Source organism: Crocodylus siamensis, chromosome 12 (genome assembly GCF_052110815.1).
Source record: "Crocodylus siamensis isolate JL-2025a chromosome 12, ASM5211081v1, whole genome shotgun sequence".
Lineage (NCBI taxonomy): Eukaryota > Metazoa > Chordata > Crocodylia > Crocodylidae > Crocodylus > Crocodylus siamensis.
In genome coordinates, this window is record NC_143406.1 from 33053621 (window position 1) to 33074496 (window position 20876).

Here is a 20876-nt window from a genome sequence, read left to right on the forward strand (position 1 = left end):
AAATCTCCGAATGTATCTTGTGAGTCATGTTTGCACACATGACAGTGTTAATATTACATGGCACCCTGCAACACCCTTAAAAGGATTTCAAGGCACCCTTGGGTGCTAATACACCCTTGTTGAGAATCACTGCACTAGATCATGTTTCCTCTGCAACTGATCAAATTCTGATGCAGCTTTTGTGCACAACTGACAAGCACATTTGAGGCACTGCTAATATTTATCAATAAGGATCTCAGTTAGCTGTTTTTAAAGTGACAGTCTGTCAGTGTTTGTAAATATGGATGACACTTTACCATGCATTGACACTGAAAGCTTAATGCTTTAAAATGACAGTACCTCAAGACCACTCTACAAAATGTATAATACTAGCCTGATTTCAAAAGCGCAAATGGTCAATTAGACTGCTGACGGATGTGGGGGTGGGGGTGGGGGTGAGGGTGGGGGGGAAACAGCACTTTACTTCCAGCTCGGTGAAGTGAGCTCAGCACTGAGCTCAGCACATGCCCAAAAGAGGAAGCACATCAGTCTGACCTGGCTCACCCAGCACCTGTATAACCTGCATGCTTCAGGGAGGCTTTTGGGCACTTTTCAATCGAAATCATCTATTAAGATAAAAGTTCCAAAAAGTCCCACTGAAGCTCATGATCTACACAGATGCTGGGCAAGCCGGATCAAACTGACACAGTTCCTCTTCTGGTAAAGCACTGTTTTGTGTTTTCCATGTCTGTCAGTGGCCTTGATATTCAGTGCTTATTTATGTGTAGTAATATCTGTTAGTACGCAGTCTTAGTAATCATATTTCCAAGTGAAGTGTGCATTTTGGCAGTTTTTGCTGTTTTGAAAATAGGCCCTGAAAATTATTGCCAGTATTGTGTAAACTGCTAATTTACTACTAACACTGGTCAGAAACTGGGGTATTGTTCCTCGGGACAGTTTCTTTCTTCATTGTGGGGGGGAAGTGGGGAAGAATCAGTTTTCAGGAACACGACTGACAAACGGTCAAAATATTCCACAGAAAACAGACACTTCAGTGGATTTAAAATAATTTTTCATTCACAAACTAGTGCTGTCAGAACATTTGCAGCTAACCACATATTATAAGGCAGGAGTGGTAAAGTACATCCCTCAGGCCAGATGTGGTAGGGGGAGCCAGGTAGTTACCAGGTAACTGCAGCAGAAGGGGCAGCCTTGCTGGGAAGCTCCATGTTAGCTGGGGCTGTGCCATGCGCAGGGCAGCTGCAGGTAGCACTGTAGTACAGGCTGCCCTGGGCAGGACCAGACAATATGGAGCACCACAGAGGCACCGTGGGGTGGGGGTGGCGGGGGTGGGAGGGTACAATGCACCTGCACTGCACCAGTTGGGCAAGCTCTGCTGCATGTGCTACACTGCCCCCACTTCCTCCTCCCTCTCATTCACAGCAGGCTCCAAGGACCTAGCATGCAGGCAGCCCCCATACACATACATGCATACACTCAACCTCCCACCCTCCACATATACACACAATATACAAGAGTAAGACTTTATTTTGAGCTTTATGCATTACCTCTATATACACTACTCAAAAAACCCCACAAATCAGGACAAAAATATATTGAATAAAATTAAAATGTTATAGTAGATGTTTGACTTTTAGTATACGATTTGTTTTTTATCTATAATTTGTTAAAAGGGTTTCTTATGAAAGATCTTATGTGCGTGGCCCTTGCCAGCTCACCGAAACTTAAGTAGCCCACCAGCCAAAATAATTGCCCATCCCTGTTATACGATCTTAACAGACTGATTTTCCAAATTTCTTTGATTACTGTCTAGTGAACAGCCTCTTCCATTCTCCACCTTACTATCAAGACCCATCTCTCTCTTCTGAGCACCAGAAAGTGAGGAGCAACTTTGAAAACACAGACTTAGAAATAAATATACCTGTAGTAGCTTGTGTATAGTACCCATAGACTTAGCTCATCAAGAATTGATGCATATTACCTTTTTTGAACCTGCTGCAAGTGTTAGCACAGGAACTTCTTAAATACACTTTTAAGTAGCACTTTTGTACCTGAAGCTCAGCTCTGGGAGTGAAGAATTCACCAAAACGTATTCAATGTAATGGCTCACCATGACTTGAATATGAGTTGGTGCCAAGGGGGACTACACTTAATGGGTATTACCATATATCTTACTTGGATATAGTTTGTTAGCCTATTCTTGTAGTAGCTTTTTATCAGCATATTTGCCTAATATAAATTATGGGCTTATAGTCATGCTCCAGTAGCTATATTTTATTAACTTTCTAGTTGGTTTCCATTACTGAGCACATGCTTCTTTTGGAAGCAGTTTATGGACAGGCAGTGTATTTAATGAGGTTTCCTTGTATGCAAATGTAAGAGGAGGGGCTTTTCCCAGTGCTGATTGAGGTAAAAACCTTGGCTCGTATTCAGGTAAATAAATCATATTCTAACACACAGTAGTTTAAAAAGAATAGTCTTATCACTCTTGTCCTATTTCTCAAAACAGAAAAAAAATGTACAAAGCATGCATCACAGGTGCCTTAACAGTGTTATCAGGAATAGCAGTTAAAACACACCCAGTGTTATTATCAGTCACATGCAGCAGCAAACAATTCTTTAATGTTCAATCCAATACAATGAACTGTCTTTATAACCACTACCATAGAGACGCCAAATTTTTGGTCATGATAACAACTGGCCATGTAATATGGTATAACAAATATCCGTCACTTAAGCATTGCTAATGCACTTATTCATGTCTGTAAACTTTATAATAAATAGTTTTAATGGGGAAACAACACATAACTCTTTAGAACTCAATTAAAATTTCAGTAAGTAAATATTTTTTACATAAAAATTAATTCCATAATGTAGAAGTAGCCTCACTGTTTAGCTGCCTGCAGCTTTGAGAATCTTTGTAGGTAACAAAAATGCACCAAGAATGTGACTCTGTACTGGCGGATGCCTTATTTCATAGATTTCATAGATATTTGGGCTGGAAGGGACCCTGGAGGATCATCGAGCCCAGCCCCCCGCCCCAGGGGCAGGAAGTCAGCAGGGATCATAGGATCCCAGCAAGATAAGAATCCAAATGTGTTTTGAAGGAGTTCAAAGTGGGCGCTTGAACCACCTCAGGTGGCAGTCTAGTCCAAACCTTGGGGGCTCGGACAGTGAAGAAGTTCTTTCTTATGTTCAGCCTGAACCAGTCACAGTTGTTGTTGAGGATATGGGCACTAATATTTTGCTGACAATTAAAACAAATGAGGGTTGGTAGCAGTAGCATATGCATTTGCTTTTTATGCTGTCAGAGACTGAGATTTAGAAATAAAAGTGGGAAGCATGTTCCAGAAGTGAAGGCCATAGTTAGAAAGCCTCCTATCTCGTACTGCACTGAAGATATAATCTGAACAAGTTAAATTGCTGACTCCTAATATAATCATCAGTGGGAATGTATTGGCAAAAGAAAAAGAATCTAGAGTTCTGCTTCTGCAGCAGTCCTCTTTAGACTATGTACGTAATACAACAGATTCTGCAATAAGATTTTGTAAAAGCATTATCTAGAATTAATTTGTTTTTAACATTCCCTGTTATAATGGTTGATTTTTATGTTATTTGGCGGATATTTTCTGTTCTTTTCCAATACATCATTCAGTGCTTCTGCAAGTTGATGAAGGAAAAAGTAGGGCACTCTAAGATTGCTAAGTAATCCAAAATAAGGCACATTATTAGAAATGAAGCAGAGATAGTAACAAGCATTAATGGTCATAGTAGACTTAAGCAATTAGGGTTTACACTGTCTGGATGTAGATATGGGCAAAACAAAGTCTGTCTTTTACCAGGTCTGCCAAGATGGATATTCAAAAAATGAATGGAAGTATCCTTTCTCTGGGCTGCAAAAACCTCCAGAAAACATTTTGCACTTACTGTTATTCCTTAGGAAATTTGCCTATTGATGGATTTCTAATTTTGGCAAGTAACAGTGCTAATCTGAGGCCACATAGGAAATACTTGTTCTTTCGTCATGAAGTCTAGAGACTTAAATATAGTCTTTCAGTTTCATTGTTATGCAAGGTATTTTATTTTGCTAGAGCTCCTCTTTCTGAGGAATTTTGGCAGCACCCACGAAATTGCATTTCAAGTGGTCAGAAGGCACAACTAAATAATTGTTTAAATTAAAACATGAGTGACACTTTGCCTTTAACAGTTTGTCTTTAATGCATTTGAAAAAAGAGTTAATAAAAAAAGAATGCACACAGTGGCAATGAAAGTATCCTTTGCTGCCTTAGGTCTTGGAACAACACAAGAGGGACAAATTTAATAAACTTAAAATTCCATTTAAATCACAATTTGAGTTGTTCCTGAAGGTTGTAACTTAAAAAGAACTACAGAAGTCGTCATCTGATGCTATAATTTTGTACCATTTCACTTGCTCAGCATGCTTAATGGCTGTGGTAATTTTCTATAAAAGCCATGTACTAGATTCTAATTTATTTGCTTGTAAAATGATATCAGAAAGGTTTCTCATTTCTCTAACACTAGGACTGGACAATGCTGCATTATTAACATTTTCTGAATGTACCACTCCATTTTCCTACCTTTCATAATTCCACCATAAAAGTTTCAAATAACGAAGATGTTAGATTTAGAAAACTGGCTTCTGCTTATCCATGTAAATATCTTTGATAAGGATTTCCCTCTGAATACTGTAATATAAATGTATACACACTCAGCAGACTGCAACAGCTCAAAAACGTCACTTCATTGTACTCTTTTTACTAAGGATGTATTTTTCTGACATTATTAAGTCAGTAAAAGCAATGGTGAATGATGCATCAGCCACATAACAACAACATTTAAAATTGTTTACATAACACTGTGATAACCCTGACAGAACTATCATGTCCATGTCTGGACATTTTCTAGATTTCCTTTCAGTTTTCCCCTTATGAAATAGGAAAAAAAATGTTAAAAAGTGGCCTATCCTCAGCTGTTGTAAACTGTTAAATGGGCCTCTTGTAATTTATACCCACTGAGAGTCAGCCTAGAATGTCTCAGGTACCAGTAGAGATAACCTAGCCCTTAGATATATAATCTCACTCCATTGCACACGTGGAAATTTTTACAGAAGCAGGCCCTAAAACTGATAAAGCCAAGAAATTCTTGGAGTCTAAAGATACGCTGTGTTCTTTCCATATATTACACTGCATAAGATCCTTAATATTAAATATTCCATTGTGATGATTTCTGAAATATCTAGAAGTGAGCAATTAAATAGGTATCTGTACAATTCCTGGGTGCTACATTTAACCCAGATTCTAGGGAGAGCGTACCTAATTGCTTTCCATTCCTCTTGGGAGCTGGTATCTTTTCGAATGGAAGTTCATAGGAGACTTAATGGTGCTGCAAAGCTCTGAACTTTCCCTAAAAGTACAAGAATACTGCATAGGTCCGGATGCAAACAGTTCCTTGGGAAACAGTGCAATTAGATGAGAACAGGTGGACAGGCTTCACTGTACATGGTAACTTTCCCACAGGTTGTAGCTTTCACTGTCTTGCTAATACCATTCACTTACAGAACAGGAAATCACACCTAGCTTCTATCATCAGTACCCAAAGGGGTGCATTCATCAGAAATGCATAAATATTCTGAGTTCTCCATCTTCCTTGTAGTACCTTGTTACCAAGGAATAGTATGGGATGGGTTCACAACAGTTTCATAGTACAGTTCAAGCAGAATTGTTGTCTTGTCCTAATATAGTAAGCCATCAGCTCTCTATAGTTATGCAAAGATGTATAGAAAAGCAAGAGGTCTGAAAAGACTTAAACCATATAACACGCCTAAACATATAACGAGCCTAACATGTCTAAAAGGTACCTTTTTGTTGCAGAAAGGTACCTTTGTACCATTGCAAATGCACAACACTTTTCCCTAGAGGAAACTTCATCTCTTTAGGAAAGAAGAACTCTCTCAAGGGCTGGTCCAATATTGTAAACCTCTTAACAGGATCAAAGAACTACTTGAAACTTCACTATATTTCATATTACATGTAAGGTACTCTCTATTTGGTCTTCAATGACTAGAGTATATAACACAGAAGGTATAAAATACATACATAATATTGTTATAAAAAACCAAATAAAATCCCCCCCATAATTTTTCACTTGAAAATAGGAGGAAGAAAGCAGTTCTTGTAACACATTCAAGTCTTATTCCTTAATGTTTTTCTGAAAAGCATTCTGGGAATGGCACCATAAGTCTTTCATAGAATAAAATACTTTCTTCTTGGACTTTTAGAGCCTTATTAAATAGCCCCTAATTTTTACTGTAATCTTTAGGGAGTACAAAAGTAACAATCAAGTACACCAAAACATGGAAGTGATAATCTGATTAACTAAATGAAAATTTCTTTTAAAATGATATGAAGATACATAATAAATGTCAGGCAACTACTAATATTAATTCCAAACAAATGCAGAAGTTTAATGTTAAATTCTAAATGCCAATTGCCAATGTTGCACTATTTCAACCTTAAAAGCTTTGATGCTAATTCAACACAAGAATATATAAATTTTACAAAATCCCACGTGCTGTCTCCTTCAGTCATTACCACTTGAATATACTACCATGGCAAAATACTGATAAAATATAATGCAACTTACGTATATTATTTGCAGGTGCCCTGGTCTCCATATTTTCATAGTGTTGTACATGAACTACGATATTTAGATCTCTCTCCATGTGATCTGTTGCACAAGCACCCTGAGGTCGCATAACATCAGCAAGAGCCCTAAGGAACAAAAATTAAACTCTGAATAAATCTATTGTAAAATATGTAATGCAACTGCAATGTACTGTGGTCTTTTTAATTCAACTTATTATATTTAACAGTGTTTAAATTGGAAAGGTCGGAGTCAATGTTCCTATCCCACTCTTATCGAGTGGGGTAGGACCAGAAGTATTACTGTTGACTTCAGTAGAAGCAGGATTGACTTGCATGCCATATAGCTATCTGTGTACTACTGTGGCATACAAAATAATTGGCACACCTGCAGAAGCTCTGGCCTTAGGCAAAGGAATATGGCATGTGTTATTAATGTCTTAAGGGCTCAGTGTAAGTCTTTCCTATTCAGGTCAGTGCATCACTGACCATTATTTGCCACTGTTTTCCACCAGTTCTTAATTTTTAGACCACTTAAGCTAGTTTTCAAGTGAATGCATGCCTATTCTGGGCACTGTGCCCAGTTTAGTTTAATTTACTGTGAAATTATATATAGTGTCCCAGATACTGCATCTGGAAAAGGGTGGCTTATAAATTAATGAATAAAAAAATAAATACATTCACTAATGAAACTTGTGGCAAATGCAGCACAGCTCTTCTGAATAACGATGATAGGAGTTATTTTCCTTGTTAATATGTAGAATATTTTGAAATATATGTTAGCTTCATGTAAGTTACAGACAGCCAGAAAAATCTTGAGCTGGGTCTTACTCTTAGAATGCAGGCACATTACATTGGTGTGCACAAGATACATGACAATATGTTTCCAAATGTTTGCGGATGGCATAGTGCCATTAGATTGTTAGGTACAATTCTGATCACACATTACAAAAAATACTCTGCTGATACTGTAAAAGCATTATTTGAGGCATTTGGAAGCAGCACTTCCATCCGAAGCAATACTTAAACAGCAAGAGTAACAGAGCTGGCCTACATAACTGAGGGGGAAAAAAAGCACTAGCTGATATTGGATAGATATTGTATAGATGCACAATATGATCCTGAAAGAAAAGGATTATATATAAAAGAAAAAAAATGCTAAATAGCAACATAAAGACTGAAGCAAGAGAACACTGGTTGCCTAATAAATGTATGCAGAATTTATGTATACAAAGCAAATTGCCAGCATATGTCTTACATTCATTCAAGAAATATTTTTGGAAAAGGAAACAATGCCTTACCCCCCTACCTTTATTCTGAAAGTTAAAATTGTGTGATAATGCATAATGCATAGAATAATATTCCCAAACTTGTGAGAACAGGTTTTGAGAGATGGCTTCCTCATTGCTATTAATGTAACTATATTATTTGATAAAGACTTTAGGTAATGCTGCCAGATTAACTACTGCCTAAGGTTAATAAGGCTGAGGTTTCGAAGGGGCTTGAATGTTCCATTTCTATTGAACTTCCTGGGAACTTGCCACACAATTCCCTTAAATTATGTTTAAAATTGCTCTTAGAAGACTTGGGCTCATTTAGGTACCTAATATTACTACAAAAATATTTATCTATCAATTAATGAGTAATTGACCAAGTGTTATTCTTAACAATGTTAAGAATACCAAAAGCCAGGACAAAAAGGAGATTACTTCCTATACAAGGAACCTTTCAAGACAGGGTGTTGCTTTTTAATTAGACACTTTCTCCACTTACACTGTTGTATACAAATAAAGGCCTAATTTTAAGGAGCTGAGTATCTTATGCACACTACTTTTGTCCAAGTGTTACAAGTAAGACTTAAGGATGTTCATCACTTCATAGAAATCAAAAACAAAAGAATATGTTTGGAGTCACATTCTGGCCTTTTGAGAATGTGCTTACACGGTTGAAAATACTTGTAGAAATTTGTGCCGTGAAGGCCATATAAAGTCCTTACATGGTGTGCATGCTTTGCAAACCCTTCATAAGCAGAACAAGCTCTTATAGATGAAGTTTCTATCCATCCACTCCTTTCTATGTATATATGGAGTTTCTATCTCCATGTATCTATGTCTATGTATGAGAATGTTTTACTTCTGCTGATGTATAGCTTTTTTTCCCATGCTTTGCTCCTGTATTGCACTTCAGTTCTTTTTTAAAGTTTAAAAGGGTACCATATTACTGACTTTGAATAATATCAGGAGAAGGTGTTAGCATAAGTCTGACTAGAAAATGATATCAATAAGGATCAGCATTGCCCTCTAAATGCACACCTCTAATAAATATAATTCATTTAAGAAAATGTGGACCAAAGCATGAGGTAATCTCCTAATCAGACAGATAATGACATCATATGGTCCTATATACTGATAAGTACAGAAGAAAAACTGATATAAAACAAAGTCAGCTCTACATCAGATCATGGCCCAAAGGTGTCCACAAAATGTCATAAATCTTCATGATAGCTCTTCCTGTAAGATTTTGCTGTTTGAATATGTGATGGTGTTCTCAGAAGATAGAAAGTATATATAACTAAGCCATTCCCATATGGCTACAAGTTTTAAGAAACTCAAATACATGTTATTTAATGAAAGGTCAGTTGTCTTCTTTTTCCTCCGAAATAAGGTCAGAAAACATCAGGGAAATAATTGTATATATAGGATCCAACATTGAGCAATTTAGAATATTTTTGCCCCAAGTACACTCCTTTTGAACAAATAAAAAATGAATGAGGAGATCCCCACATTTTGGAGGTAAGTGAACTCAGTTGGTTAATGAGATATTCAAAAAGTTGTTTTCAATCTATTGGTAGCACAGTTTCTAAAAATGGGACCTATACAGTGCAGGTAATATCAAAAACGGTGAGTTTTGAGCCCTCTACTCCTCTACCACACACGTCCCGTGTGAACTGGCACAGTAAACAATGCTATTTCTTATTTGCAGACAAATCCTGTCTATGGAGAGAAGGGAAAAGCCTACTGGAAATTGAAAAGGTCAGTCTTTGGGGTTTTCTTCTTTCTTACACTTCAAGGGAGAAATTCCTGTACCTGTTCTGGTGGTATAAGAGTACAGCCTAGAAATGCTGTTGAGTAAAGTGCTGTGTTGAGAACACCTAACTACTGCTCGGGCAACAGCTTAAGGAAACAGACTCTTCTTTACTATTATCCAACTTCCGTCTCACCTGGCAGCACAGTACCCTTATAAATGTCACTCCTATTGACTAACCCATGACCTCCCCCTTCAATCTATTCCCTTTCCTGGGAAACAAGAAAGGCAAAAGGGAGGATTAGCGGTCTTTGTAGACATTATTGCTCAGTTCTTGGACACAGTTTGACACTTTCTTTATCTAAAGACAAAAGAAAGACTTTAATCCTCTTAGCTTTGATGAACAAATTCACCTAAAGAAAAGAAAGAGTGTCATTAAATATCAGGAATAAACAGTATATTAACATCCTTGGTTTAGGGGGGCAAGTCAGACAGAGTTCATTCACCCCTTTCATCTTCTTCTGCTGCCATTACTCCCCACACAAAGAGAGTATATGAATGAAAATCTAAACAGAAATCATAATGTTAAAATATGATAAGAGTTATACTTGTCCTTATTTGTCTAAACTACAGGAAGTACATAGCATCCCTTCAATGCAAGTAATTAGCTTTGATGCTTTTCACTGAATAAGTCCACTTTAAAATACTGTGCTGAAAGTAATTTTCAGTACAATAATTGATGAAAAAAATTAAATAAAATATCCTTTCATTAATCATACAGTGATCATTATATCATTACATTGGCCTTTAAAAAGGCACGCCAATATATTGTACATTGTATTTCTGATAAGTAATGTCCCCCTTTCTTTAAGTGAATTTGTCCATAAAAGTTAATAGGGTTCATGTGTTTCACGTATTCATTAGCTAGACAAAAGAAAACTCTCTCAAATGAGTGAATAATAGGCAATTCACCCTTTCTGTCCTCCTAGCTCTCAGGAAAAATGGATTAATACATAACACTTGAAACTATGCAAGCTACTTTCATGCAAAACACACAGATAAAATCTTTGACCAGAATATCTAACATCAAGTATAGCATTTCAGTTTAGCCTACCTAAGTCCCTCAAGGTGACATACTGATTTTAATATTCCTTATGAGGTTTAATTTAGGAAAAGCATATGAAGCCATGCCCACTTTCATAGATAGCTCAGTGATGTGTTCTATACAGGAAGGTAGATAAATCTGTAGGATAGGTAAAGTTTTATTTCTTACTACTGTGAACTATTTTATCAAGTATTGAACATTCTTGCCCAAAAACCCTGTGCAGACATTTTTTTTTTAGAAAAAGTAGAAGTGTAGAAACGCAAGGATACAGTGTTATAGTTAAACATTTGAGGATAAATTTTTGTCTCATTTTTTTCCACACAGAATTTTTCAGAGCTAAGGGATTTAGAAAACCCTTTAGACACTTTTAATATTAATAGCAATTGGGTACCCAGATTGCCAGATGGCTTTGAAATTCTTACCCCAAATATTTGTTATGAGAACTTGAAAACTTTCAAAAAGCTGTAGTATTTTTTTTTAGTAGATGAATGTCCATTGTGTGCATCGAGTAGGCCACTGTTTTCCCATGTCATCTGGCCTCTTTTGTGTTCCTATGGCCTCTCACATAATCCTAGTATAAAGATTTCTGTGGTTTGGGAAATATTAATTAAGTTAACAGATATTCTTTGTGAACACCCAGTCTTTACCCACATAGGTATGAAGGGGACTGAGTTCATGTTTCTGCCTCTATAATTCAGTGTCTATGTACTAAGGAGCAGAATAATATTTCAAAATCCTTCATGTCTGTGTCTGATAGAGAGCAAATAGATAGAGGCTTCTTGATCAGCTACTACCAGAAATATGGCTGATTTAGCCAGAATTAAACAGGAACAGATACACTATTTCACCTTCTCCGTCAAGATTTCTGCTACATTAAAATGCCCAAACTTAGCTGCCCTTTTGCCTGCGCATAGATACTGCACAAATAGAATGATGCAGGGGAAAGGGAAACACAGTTATGCTAGAGAAGCTTCACCTAATGCTTCAAGGTTAGGAGATGTTCCCTCCCCTCCCCCCAAAAAATATCTGTGTATCCTTTTTCTCAGTTTAGTAGGTCAGGGTTCTTAAAATGTCTAAAGGATTGTTTATATTGGCTCAACAAAAACAGTCTTTCCAGAACTGCCACCAACACATAATGTTGAGTTGACTAAAATTTCTATGGTCTGCTTTGTTCCTCAGTAGTAAAAAATGAATCCATATCATCCAATTTATAAATAGCAAATAATTGCTAGTGAACTGGTGATGCATTCGCAGCACTATTTTTGGTGGCTTTTTCTGTTCATTTCAGGGGAGGCTGTTAATCACAAAGTGGTGCAGAAACTTAGATAAGAAATTAGGCTCCAGGTGTGGAGTCAATCCCTTGAACTCTCTTTCCAAGGGTGACTCCTGAGCCAAGTGTAGCTCTAACTGTGAATTACTCCATTTCTGGAGATGGAAAAGCTTCTGCCACGCTGCATGTCCGATAGAAGGCGTCCTTGCAATTGCATGTTAACACCAAAGTTGCCCGAGCTGCTGGAATCGATTTAGACTCTTTAATTGAGCTATCTGCCTTTTTTTTTTAAATGCCTTTCCCCATCTGTTTTACTTTTCTTGTGCCTAGGATTAGCATAATGAATCAGACTGAAAACTTGACAAATGTCTAACGCCTCAATTTTGAACTGCTGGGACAATCTGGGCTGGGAAAGATGATGCTGAGGCAGCTGGGCTCTGTCCTGGGCTGCCCACCTGACTCCTCAGCACCAGGCAGCCAGTCCCTGGAGCAGACACTACACAGCGCGCCTCCCTCTGCGCGGGGGAGGCTCTCTTGGATCCAACTCAGCCGTGACGTTGTGGAGACGGGGTGTCTCATACACACGCACGAGACACAGCTACACACGCACGCACGCGACACAGCTTCACACATGTGTGAAGCTGTGTCTCATGTGTGAACCCGTGTCTTGCGTGACACGAGACAGCTTCACACCCGGCACACAAACAACACACTGCACTCATGACAGCGCCTCACACGCACATGAGACACAGCTGCACACACGCGAGATGCATGAGAGTTTCGCACACACGAGACATACAGCTTCACACACATGCGACACACGAGACAGCTTCCCCCCCACACACACACACACGCGATACACAGCTGCACACACACGCACGAGACACAGCGACTTTCACACTCCATCTTTGGTGACACGTTGCCTCTCGCTAGCCGGCGCCTCTGCCCCTCGGGCAGTCCCAGTCCCAGTCCCGCATCTCCCCCCGCGGGGGCCGGCAGCGGGCTCGCCGTTCCCAGCGGGTTCACGGGGGGGGGGGGCGCCCCGCTCCGCCTCCAAGGCGCCGGCGGCGCCGGGCCGGGGGTCTGCGGCGGGCGGGGGGGGGGGGCTCACCTGGACATGTGCTCCCGCTGGGGTCTGTGCGCCTTCTCCAGCCCCAGCTTGGTGAAGATGCCCACGAGCACCATGACGGCCACGACGCCGCAGATGATGTAGACGATGAGGTTGGTTTTATCCTTGGTGGGGTCGTGCAGGGGGTCGTCGCTGCGGGCGGGCGGCTTCCCCGTGTTCATCCAGGGCGGGCGCTTGTAGTTGGTGCAGGTGTCCTGGTCCAGCCGCGTCTTCTTGAACTTGCAGCAGAAGCGGAAGCCACAAGTGCCGCAGCAGAAGACGAACTCCCCCGAGCTGCAGTTGAACGGCGGGTCCCACTGGCCCATCACGTCGAAGTAGCCCCGGCAGAAGTCCGGCGTCGGCGGCGGCTCCGACGGGTCCCCGGGCTCGGAGCGGTTCCCGCCCGACAGCACCACGATGCTGCCCAGGTGCTGGCCGGCGCGCTCCTGCGCCCGGCACACGAGCGCCAGCAGGTCGGCCGCCAGGCAGCCGAGGAGCAGGCGGAGGCAGCCGTGCATCCTGCCTCGCAGCCCCGGCTCTGCGCCGCCGCCGCCGCCGCCGCCGCCGCTGGCTGCCGCGCTGCGCCAGGCGCGCCACATGCAGGGCTCGGGCAGGGGCGCCGCGCCGCGCCGCGCCGCGCTCGGGCTGGCTGAGGCGGATCGCGCCCCGCGCCCCGCGGGCAGCGCCGCCGGCCGGCCCCGGCCCCGGCCCCGGCCCCGGCTGCGGGCGCGGGCCGAGCTGCGCGGCACTTGTGGAATAAGCGAGCGGCGCGTGCGGCGGGGAGGCGGGGGAGGAGGAGGCGGGGAGGGGGTGGAGGTGGCAGCGGGAGCGCGGGGCACCGGGGCGGGGAGCGCCGCAGCGCGGGGGAAGCCACCTCCACGCGCCGGGGAGGCGGCCCGGAGAAGGAAGCCCGGGCGTTACATAAGGGCGGCTCGGGGAGGCGCCCGGCCCGGGTGCGGGCTCCGCCCCGGCCCGCGTCCTCCCGCGGAGCCGGGACAGCGGGGAGCGCGCGGCTGCAGCCGCCTCCGCCGCGGGCGCGGAGCACGCGGCCGGCCCGGCCAGCCCGCTTCGGGGTCGGCGCTTGCTTCGTCGAGCACCCGGCCCCTCTCCCTGCCCGGCGGTTTTGCTTCACGTGTGCTGGGAATGGTGCACAAAATCAAACAGGGCCCTATTCGTATTCGCGCCCAGGAAGTGGGTCCCAATCCGATGAAACACCTCGGTTCTCCTGCTGATTTTACCTTTTAATGAGGTGTTTAAACGTTTTGCAACATTAGGGCTATAGGGTTAGGGGCATGGGAACTGAAACAAGCCAGTGTTGAAGGTGGGGCAAAGACCAACTCGTTCAAAAATGCGTAGGCATTCATTGCTTCCCCAGATACTGTGAATGGACTTGCACAGAGCAGGGGTACTTAATAAGAAAGAAATCAAGATAAAGATTTCAAGTCATCTTTCTTTCTTTCTTTCTTACTTAGTACCCCTGGCTCTCTGCAAGCCCAGTCATAGTATGACAAAGTAGGCTGTCGCCCATGCAGGATAGGGAAGAAAAGGATGGGGGAGAGGAATGCAGAGAGAGGGGAAGGTGGGTTGAGAAGATTAAAGAGAATAAACAAAGAAGTTAACCCACTGAGGGAGGCAAAAGTTATAAAAACTAGTCCAAGTAATGGGATAAGAATCCATAATTTCTGTTGAGACCACACTTACAACATGGCCTGTGGATGGTTTCTTGTTCCACAATTTTGCATTCAGACTGGTTGCATTTTGCGGTTGAAGAGCAGCCGCTCTGAGGCCAGTGGAGGTTGAAATGTTCTGTCGCAAACTTGCCTGTCTGTCTGGAGCTGAGGTCAAATCCATGTCCGCTCATTCTTTCACTTAGGGAAAGTCCTCTCTGGGCAGCCTGTGCCGGAGAGTGGCACTGTAAGTAGGTGATGGCATGTATGACATTAGCAGGTGAATGAACACAGGATAATTTAATCCCTGTTATTTGGTTCAGAGATGATGTGCTCTGTGCTGATGAGGGGGCACAACTGGCATCTGGATCTCTTGCAAAGCCTGACAAGAGGGACTCTGTTGTCTTTGTCACAGGGCTGGCAATGTAGCAGGTTGAAGCAAGGTGTGAGCCGGCTCTGTTGATTCTCATGGCTACATTTTGGAATTGTATTGTAAATGCAGGAATCCAGGCTTCAGATCCCTACATCTGGTTTTGTGCAGTTAGTGTTAACAGTGGTAAAATCTCTTGGTTAGTTCCCCTAATAAAGATACAGCATAAAGATTTAAAGTGAGATTTTACTCCATTAGTTTCATTGAGGTGAGGGTAGAATCAGACCCTAAGTGGTTTGCCTTTGGGTACAAAACTCACTAGTTAACTGCCCATTGAAATGGAAACATTGCTGTGGACTTCAATGGTCTATAACTGAGGCCTGTAACTCAGAAATTCTAAATCCTGAGCTACCCTAACCGCACTTTCTGCCTCTAGCAATAATATTTATATTATATGTATTATTGTACTACCCCATTAGTAATAGTTGGTACCAACAATTTGTTTTTCAGTGGCTGTGATCACAACCTATACCGTATTTCACGGTATATAGGTCGACACAATGTATAGGTTGACCCTGGTTTTTCAATGCAAAAACTCAGGATTTTGATAGGCACAGTGTATAAGTCAACGTGCAGTTTATTCAGAGTCAAGAACAAATAGTAATCGGCATGATTAGTACAATCAGCACTGGTCGCCATGGGTTACATGCAATTAGCAATCAGCACAAATCAGGAGCGATCAATCGAACAATCGTCATCATGAACCACTAATCAGCGGTGATTAGCACCAGTTGCTGTGGTTTGCAGTCACAGAACATTTAAAAACCCCTCATTCAATAACATTAATACCTCATAATACAACATTTTAAAATCCCTCACCTAATAATAATAATCCCTCAGAATACTAACAGTTAACAATCCCTCATTTACTTAATTTAGACATTTTAAAAACACTAGAAATTAACAATGTAAGAACTGACAATTAAAAACCCTCATTTGCTGTCATTGTCAGAACTGTCAGCCCCAAACAGATCCTCCCAATCTGAACAGTTAGAAATCTGAGCATCATATGGATCCTCAGCATCAGATGTTTTGGCCTCTTTTTCCTCTGTGTGATCTTCTTCACGCCACAGAATATCGTCCTCTTCACCATCCATTCAATTACAGATCCTGCATTTATTGAATGAACATGAAACGGTTTCAGGTTTAATGTCCCTCCAATCTGTAATAATCCAATTAATCCAGTTGCTAAGGAGGCTGCTCACATGTTTCCAGCTTTTGTATACAATGTTGGCCACTCATCATCCAGGTCTGCCACTCAACACGAATGCAGTCTTTGAATGGTTTGTTTAAGCACACATCCGGTGGCTGAACAATGGGTGTTAGCCCTCTGGGCTTGACTGCTGTGTCTGTTTTACTTTGCTGCCACAGATTCTTTTTCACACTGCTGCAGAGGTGGGCTCTAAACATGTCCCACACAAGCATCGACTTTGGTTGTACCAGTACACCAGGGCACACATCGCACACTTGCTGTATCCAAATGTGAACACCTTCCATGTCCATCCAGAGTTTTGGGTGAACATGAACGACAATGCCAGTGGGGAATTTTTCTTTCTTGGGGAATGCTTTCCTTCTGAAGATGACCATTGTTTTTATTTATGTGCCATCAGTCATGCAGGCAATCATGACAGTGAAGTTGGTTTTCTCACAGCCTGTAGTCTTCAGCAGTACACTTTTAGTGCCAGTGACATCCACGGTTTGGCTTGTTGGCATATCAAAACACATGGGTGTTTCACCCATATTCTTAATTTGCCTGAGATGGTAATCATTTTTCATTTGGAGGTTGAACATGTAACTCTGGAACTGGGCTATCTTGTCTTCAAGGTCAGCTAGTAATCTCTGTGATATCTGTGTTCCCTGGCCCAGATAGAGAGAATTCCTTTTCATAAACTGGGAGCACCAGGTTGGGTTGCCGGTACAATCCTTTCTCCATAGCCCACATCTTGCCTTGCAGTCAGATGGTGTTTCTTGTTATGATTCTGCTAGTCTGCCACTGATCATTGACCCATTTGGTAATGTCTCTTTCTAATTCTGGCCACATGCATTGCTTTCCGTGGTCTACACACTTCTCATGTGGCATCTTCTTTATGTTGTCAATGTTTTTCACTAGTCATGAACCAGTTTCTCATTCACACCAAACTGACAGCCTGCAGAACAGCTGTGAGTACCGAGAGCAAAATTGATGACTCTGGTCTTGAATTTCGTATTGTATTTCATTTGTTTCGGCAGCATCCCGAGTACCAATAATTAAGTTTGGTTTTTGCTAAAATAGTGTTGGTCATTAATGAAACCGTGCCTCTGGTAATTAGTAATGCAGTCACTAAACTGGTGGTTAGTCTGCAGCCATTTTTTCATGTGACGCGGTATATAAAGTTGAGTTTGATTTTTTAAACACAAAAATCAGGCTTCAAAATCTGATGTATACACCATGAAATATGGTAGTTTTTGAACAGGGATGAGAATTCAAATGTGAAAACTTGAAGTATTATATTACACAAGAATATTGCAAAAGAAATGAGAAATATTTGTAAAACAATGGATATTTTGTACGATGATGGGGTATTATGTGGGAAAAGAAGTGTAGCTGGCAAAAGAAGCATAGCTCATTGAAGTCAGTGAAGAGTTTTTCATTGACTTCCATTGACTTAAGAAAGTCTGAAGATTTCAAAATTTAAAATATGATCTTTTATTTTACAACATTTTTTGTTGATTAGCATTGTTTAAATCACAAGGGAAAAAATTATCTGCAAGGCTTCTTTCTGTTATAACTTGCCTTACAAATGTTGATAATCTCCATCTTTTCACAGGAATCCATGTGTCCACCAATTAGTCATTCAACTAGTTCTTTAACAATGTGCAGATCAGACTTTATGCAGGATCAAATCCTGTCACTTTTTTCCAGTACACTCTTTGTTTTCAGTGAAACTTACACATGTGGATCAATGACAGGATGTAGCCCATATTAAAATTAAAGCAATGGACTTCTTGCTCTGACATGCTGTGGCAGCATAAAGCCAGATCTTACACACATTTTTCTAAACAAAATTAGGAGTAGCAGTTACATTACAGTAGCACCTAGAAGCCATCACTTTTATAGACAGAAATAATAGAGAAATAGACCTAGAAGGCACCTCCTTGGCAGGATTAGCTATACCTAAGGATTTCTAACGGGTTGATTTATCTGTTCTTAAAAATCTCCAAAGATGGATATTCCCTAATCTCCTTATGTAATCTGTTTCAGTGCTTAACTATCTTTACAATTAGAAACCTTTTCCTAATGCCCAACTTAAATGACCCTTGCTAATATCTAAGGGTATTACTTCTTGTCCTATCTCCTGTGGATTTTTGCAAGCACCTTTGATATATTTGAAGACTGTTATAGTTTGTCCCTTCACTCGTATCTTTTCTAGGCTAAAAAAGCCCAATTCTTTCAATCTTTCCTCAAAGGTCATGTATCCTAGACCTCTGATTATTTTGTTACGCTTTTATGGACTCTCTTCAGTTAGTCCACATTTTTAAGTGTGGTACTCAAAATGGCCAAAAAACTCTAGCTGATGCCTTCTCATTTATCGGGGCCCTATTGTACTAAGCACTATATCAGTAAATGTGACAAAAACAGTACTAGTGTGACAGACGCTTCTAAAAAAAAAAGGGTTGAAGTTTATTGGCACAGTTCTGCTGTTAGTAGACAGTTATCATCAAGTCAAGGTCCCCATTAATTTGGCACAAGTCCTTGGGTGATGGATGCTCTATTTATTGCTCTAATTGCATTAATACTATCAGTATTACTGATAGCAACATCATCAGTCTCAACATTCAGACCAAGAGCTAAATGGTCATGGAAACTAGACCATTAAATATATTCCCACCATTAAATATGGATTATCACCATTAAATATGGTCCCTCCAGGTCAAGGTTGAGCCAAGTTGGTATGGCATCCTAGGCAGCTTGTCCTGTCTCTACCCACAAGTACTGCCCATGCTGTATTTGTTCTGTAGCTGGATAGACTTCAGTCCCAAAGCATATCAGACAAGCACCTTTCACTGAAAAATGTAAGACAAATTTAGTTTTTAATACTATGTGCTTATGTATATGTATGATATATATATATAATACTGTATTTAGGAATGTTAGATCTTAGAACTAGTCATATAGATTCCATTTATAGACAAAAGGAAGTTTTAAAGAAAAGGTAATTATCAAGTAAGAAGTAATTATTATGAGCTAATTTGAATACTGAGAGTAGTTTGAAGGAGTAGTTTGCTGCCAGACCAAACAGCACCCACAACTACAGCCCAGCCCAGCCCAACGAGCAAAGCGAATAAACAGGTAAGAGATAGGGGCCAGGGTAACGCTGGGACTAGGGGGTCAGTACACACACCACAGGAGGCCTCAAATGCCTCTACACAAAAGCTCGTAGTATGGGCAACAAGCAGGAGGAACTCACCCTCCTGCTGGCTGACACCAGCCCAGACATAGTGGGGATTATGGAAACGTGGTGGGACGCAACACATGATTGGGCGGTGAATGTCAAGGGCTATAGGCTGTACAGGAGGGACAGGATAGGTAAGAGGGGTCGGGGCATGGCGCTCTATATTAAGGAGGAATACACATCCTCGTTAATTAGCAAGGAGTCAGGGGAGGGGCACTCTGAAGTGCTTTGGGTTAGAGTACAAGGCAGTCGAGGGGAAAGGGACTTAACGGTGGGAGTCTACTACAGACCTCCCAACCAGGGAGAAGAGCTTGACCAGGAATTCTTGGGTCAGCTCACAGAGGTAGTGAAGGCTAAGGATGTGGTAGTCATGGGGGACCTCAACTTCCCAGACATCTGCTGGGAAGAACAGTCAGCCAGGTCTGAACACTCCCGTAGGTTCTTGGCCAGAGTGCAGGACCTCCATCTAACTCAGGAGGTACACAGCCCCACCAGGGGAGACACCTTGTTGGACCTGGTGCTGGCCACAGGTGATGACCTGGTGAGGGGGCTGCGGGTGCTCGACCACCTGGGCGACAGCGATCATCGCCTGCTGGAATTCACCATCCAGTGCAAGCTGGCAAAGGCCTGCAGTAAGGCAGCGGCCCTAGATTTTAGGAGGGCAGACTTCAACGAGCTAAGGAGGATAGTTGGAGAAGCGCTGAGGTCCCGGAGGGGAGGGGAGCCAGGTGTCCAAGGAGAGTGGTCGCTCCTTAAGGAGACGATCCTCCAAGCCCAAAGGAAGGTAATCCCAACGAGGATCAAAGGGAGCAGGAGAGAACACAAGCCTCCGTGGCTCACCAAAAGCATCCGGGAATGTCTCCTAGCTTACACCCAATGGAAAGAAGGGGTCATCACCAGGGAGGACTATTCTGTAGTTGCTTGGGGATGTAGGGGGGTAGTTAGGAAGGCCAAGGCAGAGATGGAACTGGGACTAGCTTCCCAGATTAAGGACAATAAGAAGTCCTTTTTTAAATACGTAGGGGGTAAAAAGAAGGTCCCGGGTAATGTGGGGCGCTTGCAGGATGCGATGGGAAACTTGGTTGTCACACCAGACGGCAAAGCTAACATGTTTAACGATTTCTTCGCCTCCGTCTTCCTAAGTAGGGACCAGAACAGCCACCTCCCTGCTAGGCCC

General features: G+C 41.9%; 1 protein-coding gene across 2 annotated transcripts in view; it reads right to left on the reverse strand.

The window, feature by feature from the left end:
- SHISA9 (shisa family member 9) overlaps positions 1–13906 on the reverse strand; it is a 320948-nt gene extending 307042 nt beyond the window's left edge. For both annotated transcript variants that reach the window (XM_090024508.1, XM_090024507.1), the window contains exons 1-2: positions 13173–13906; positions 6664–6791 (exon numbers count right to left, since the gene is read on the reverse strand). In XM_090024508.1, the coding sequence (XP_089880634.1) occupies positions 6664–6791; positions 13173–13768 (724 nt within the window). In that variant the 5' untranslated portion in view covers positions 13769–13906. The remainder of the gene's footprint in view (positions 1–6663; positions 6792–13172) is intronic.
- Between the last annotated feature and the right edge of the window lie 6970 nt (positions 13907–20876).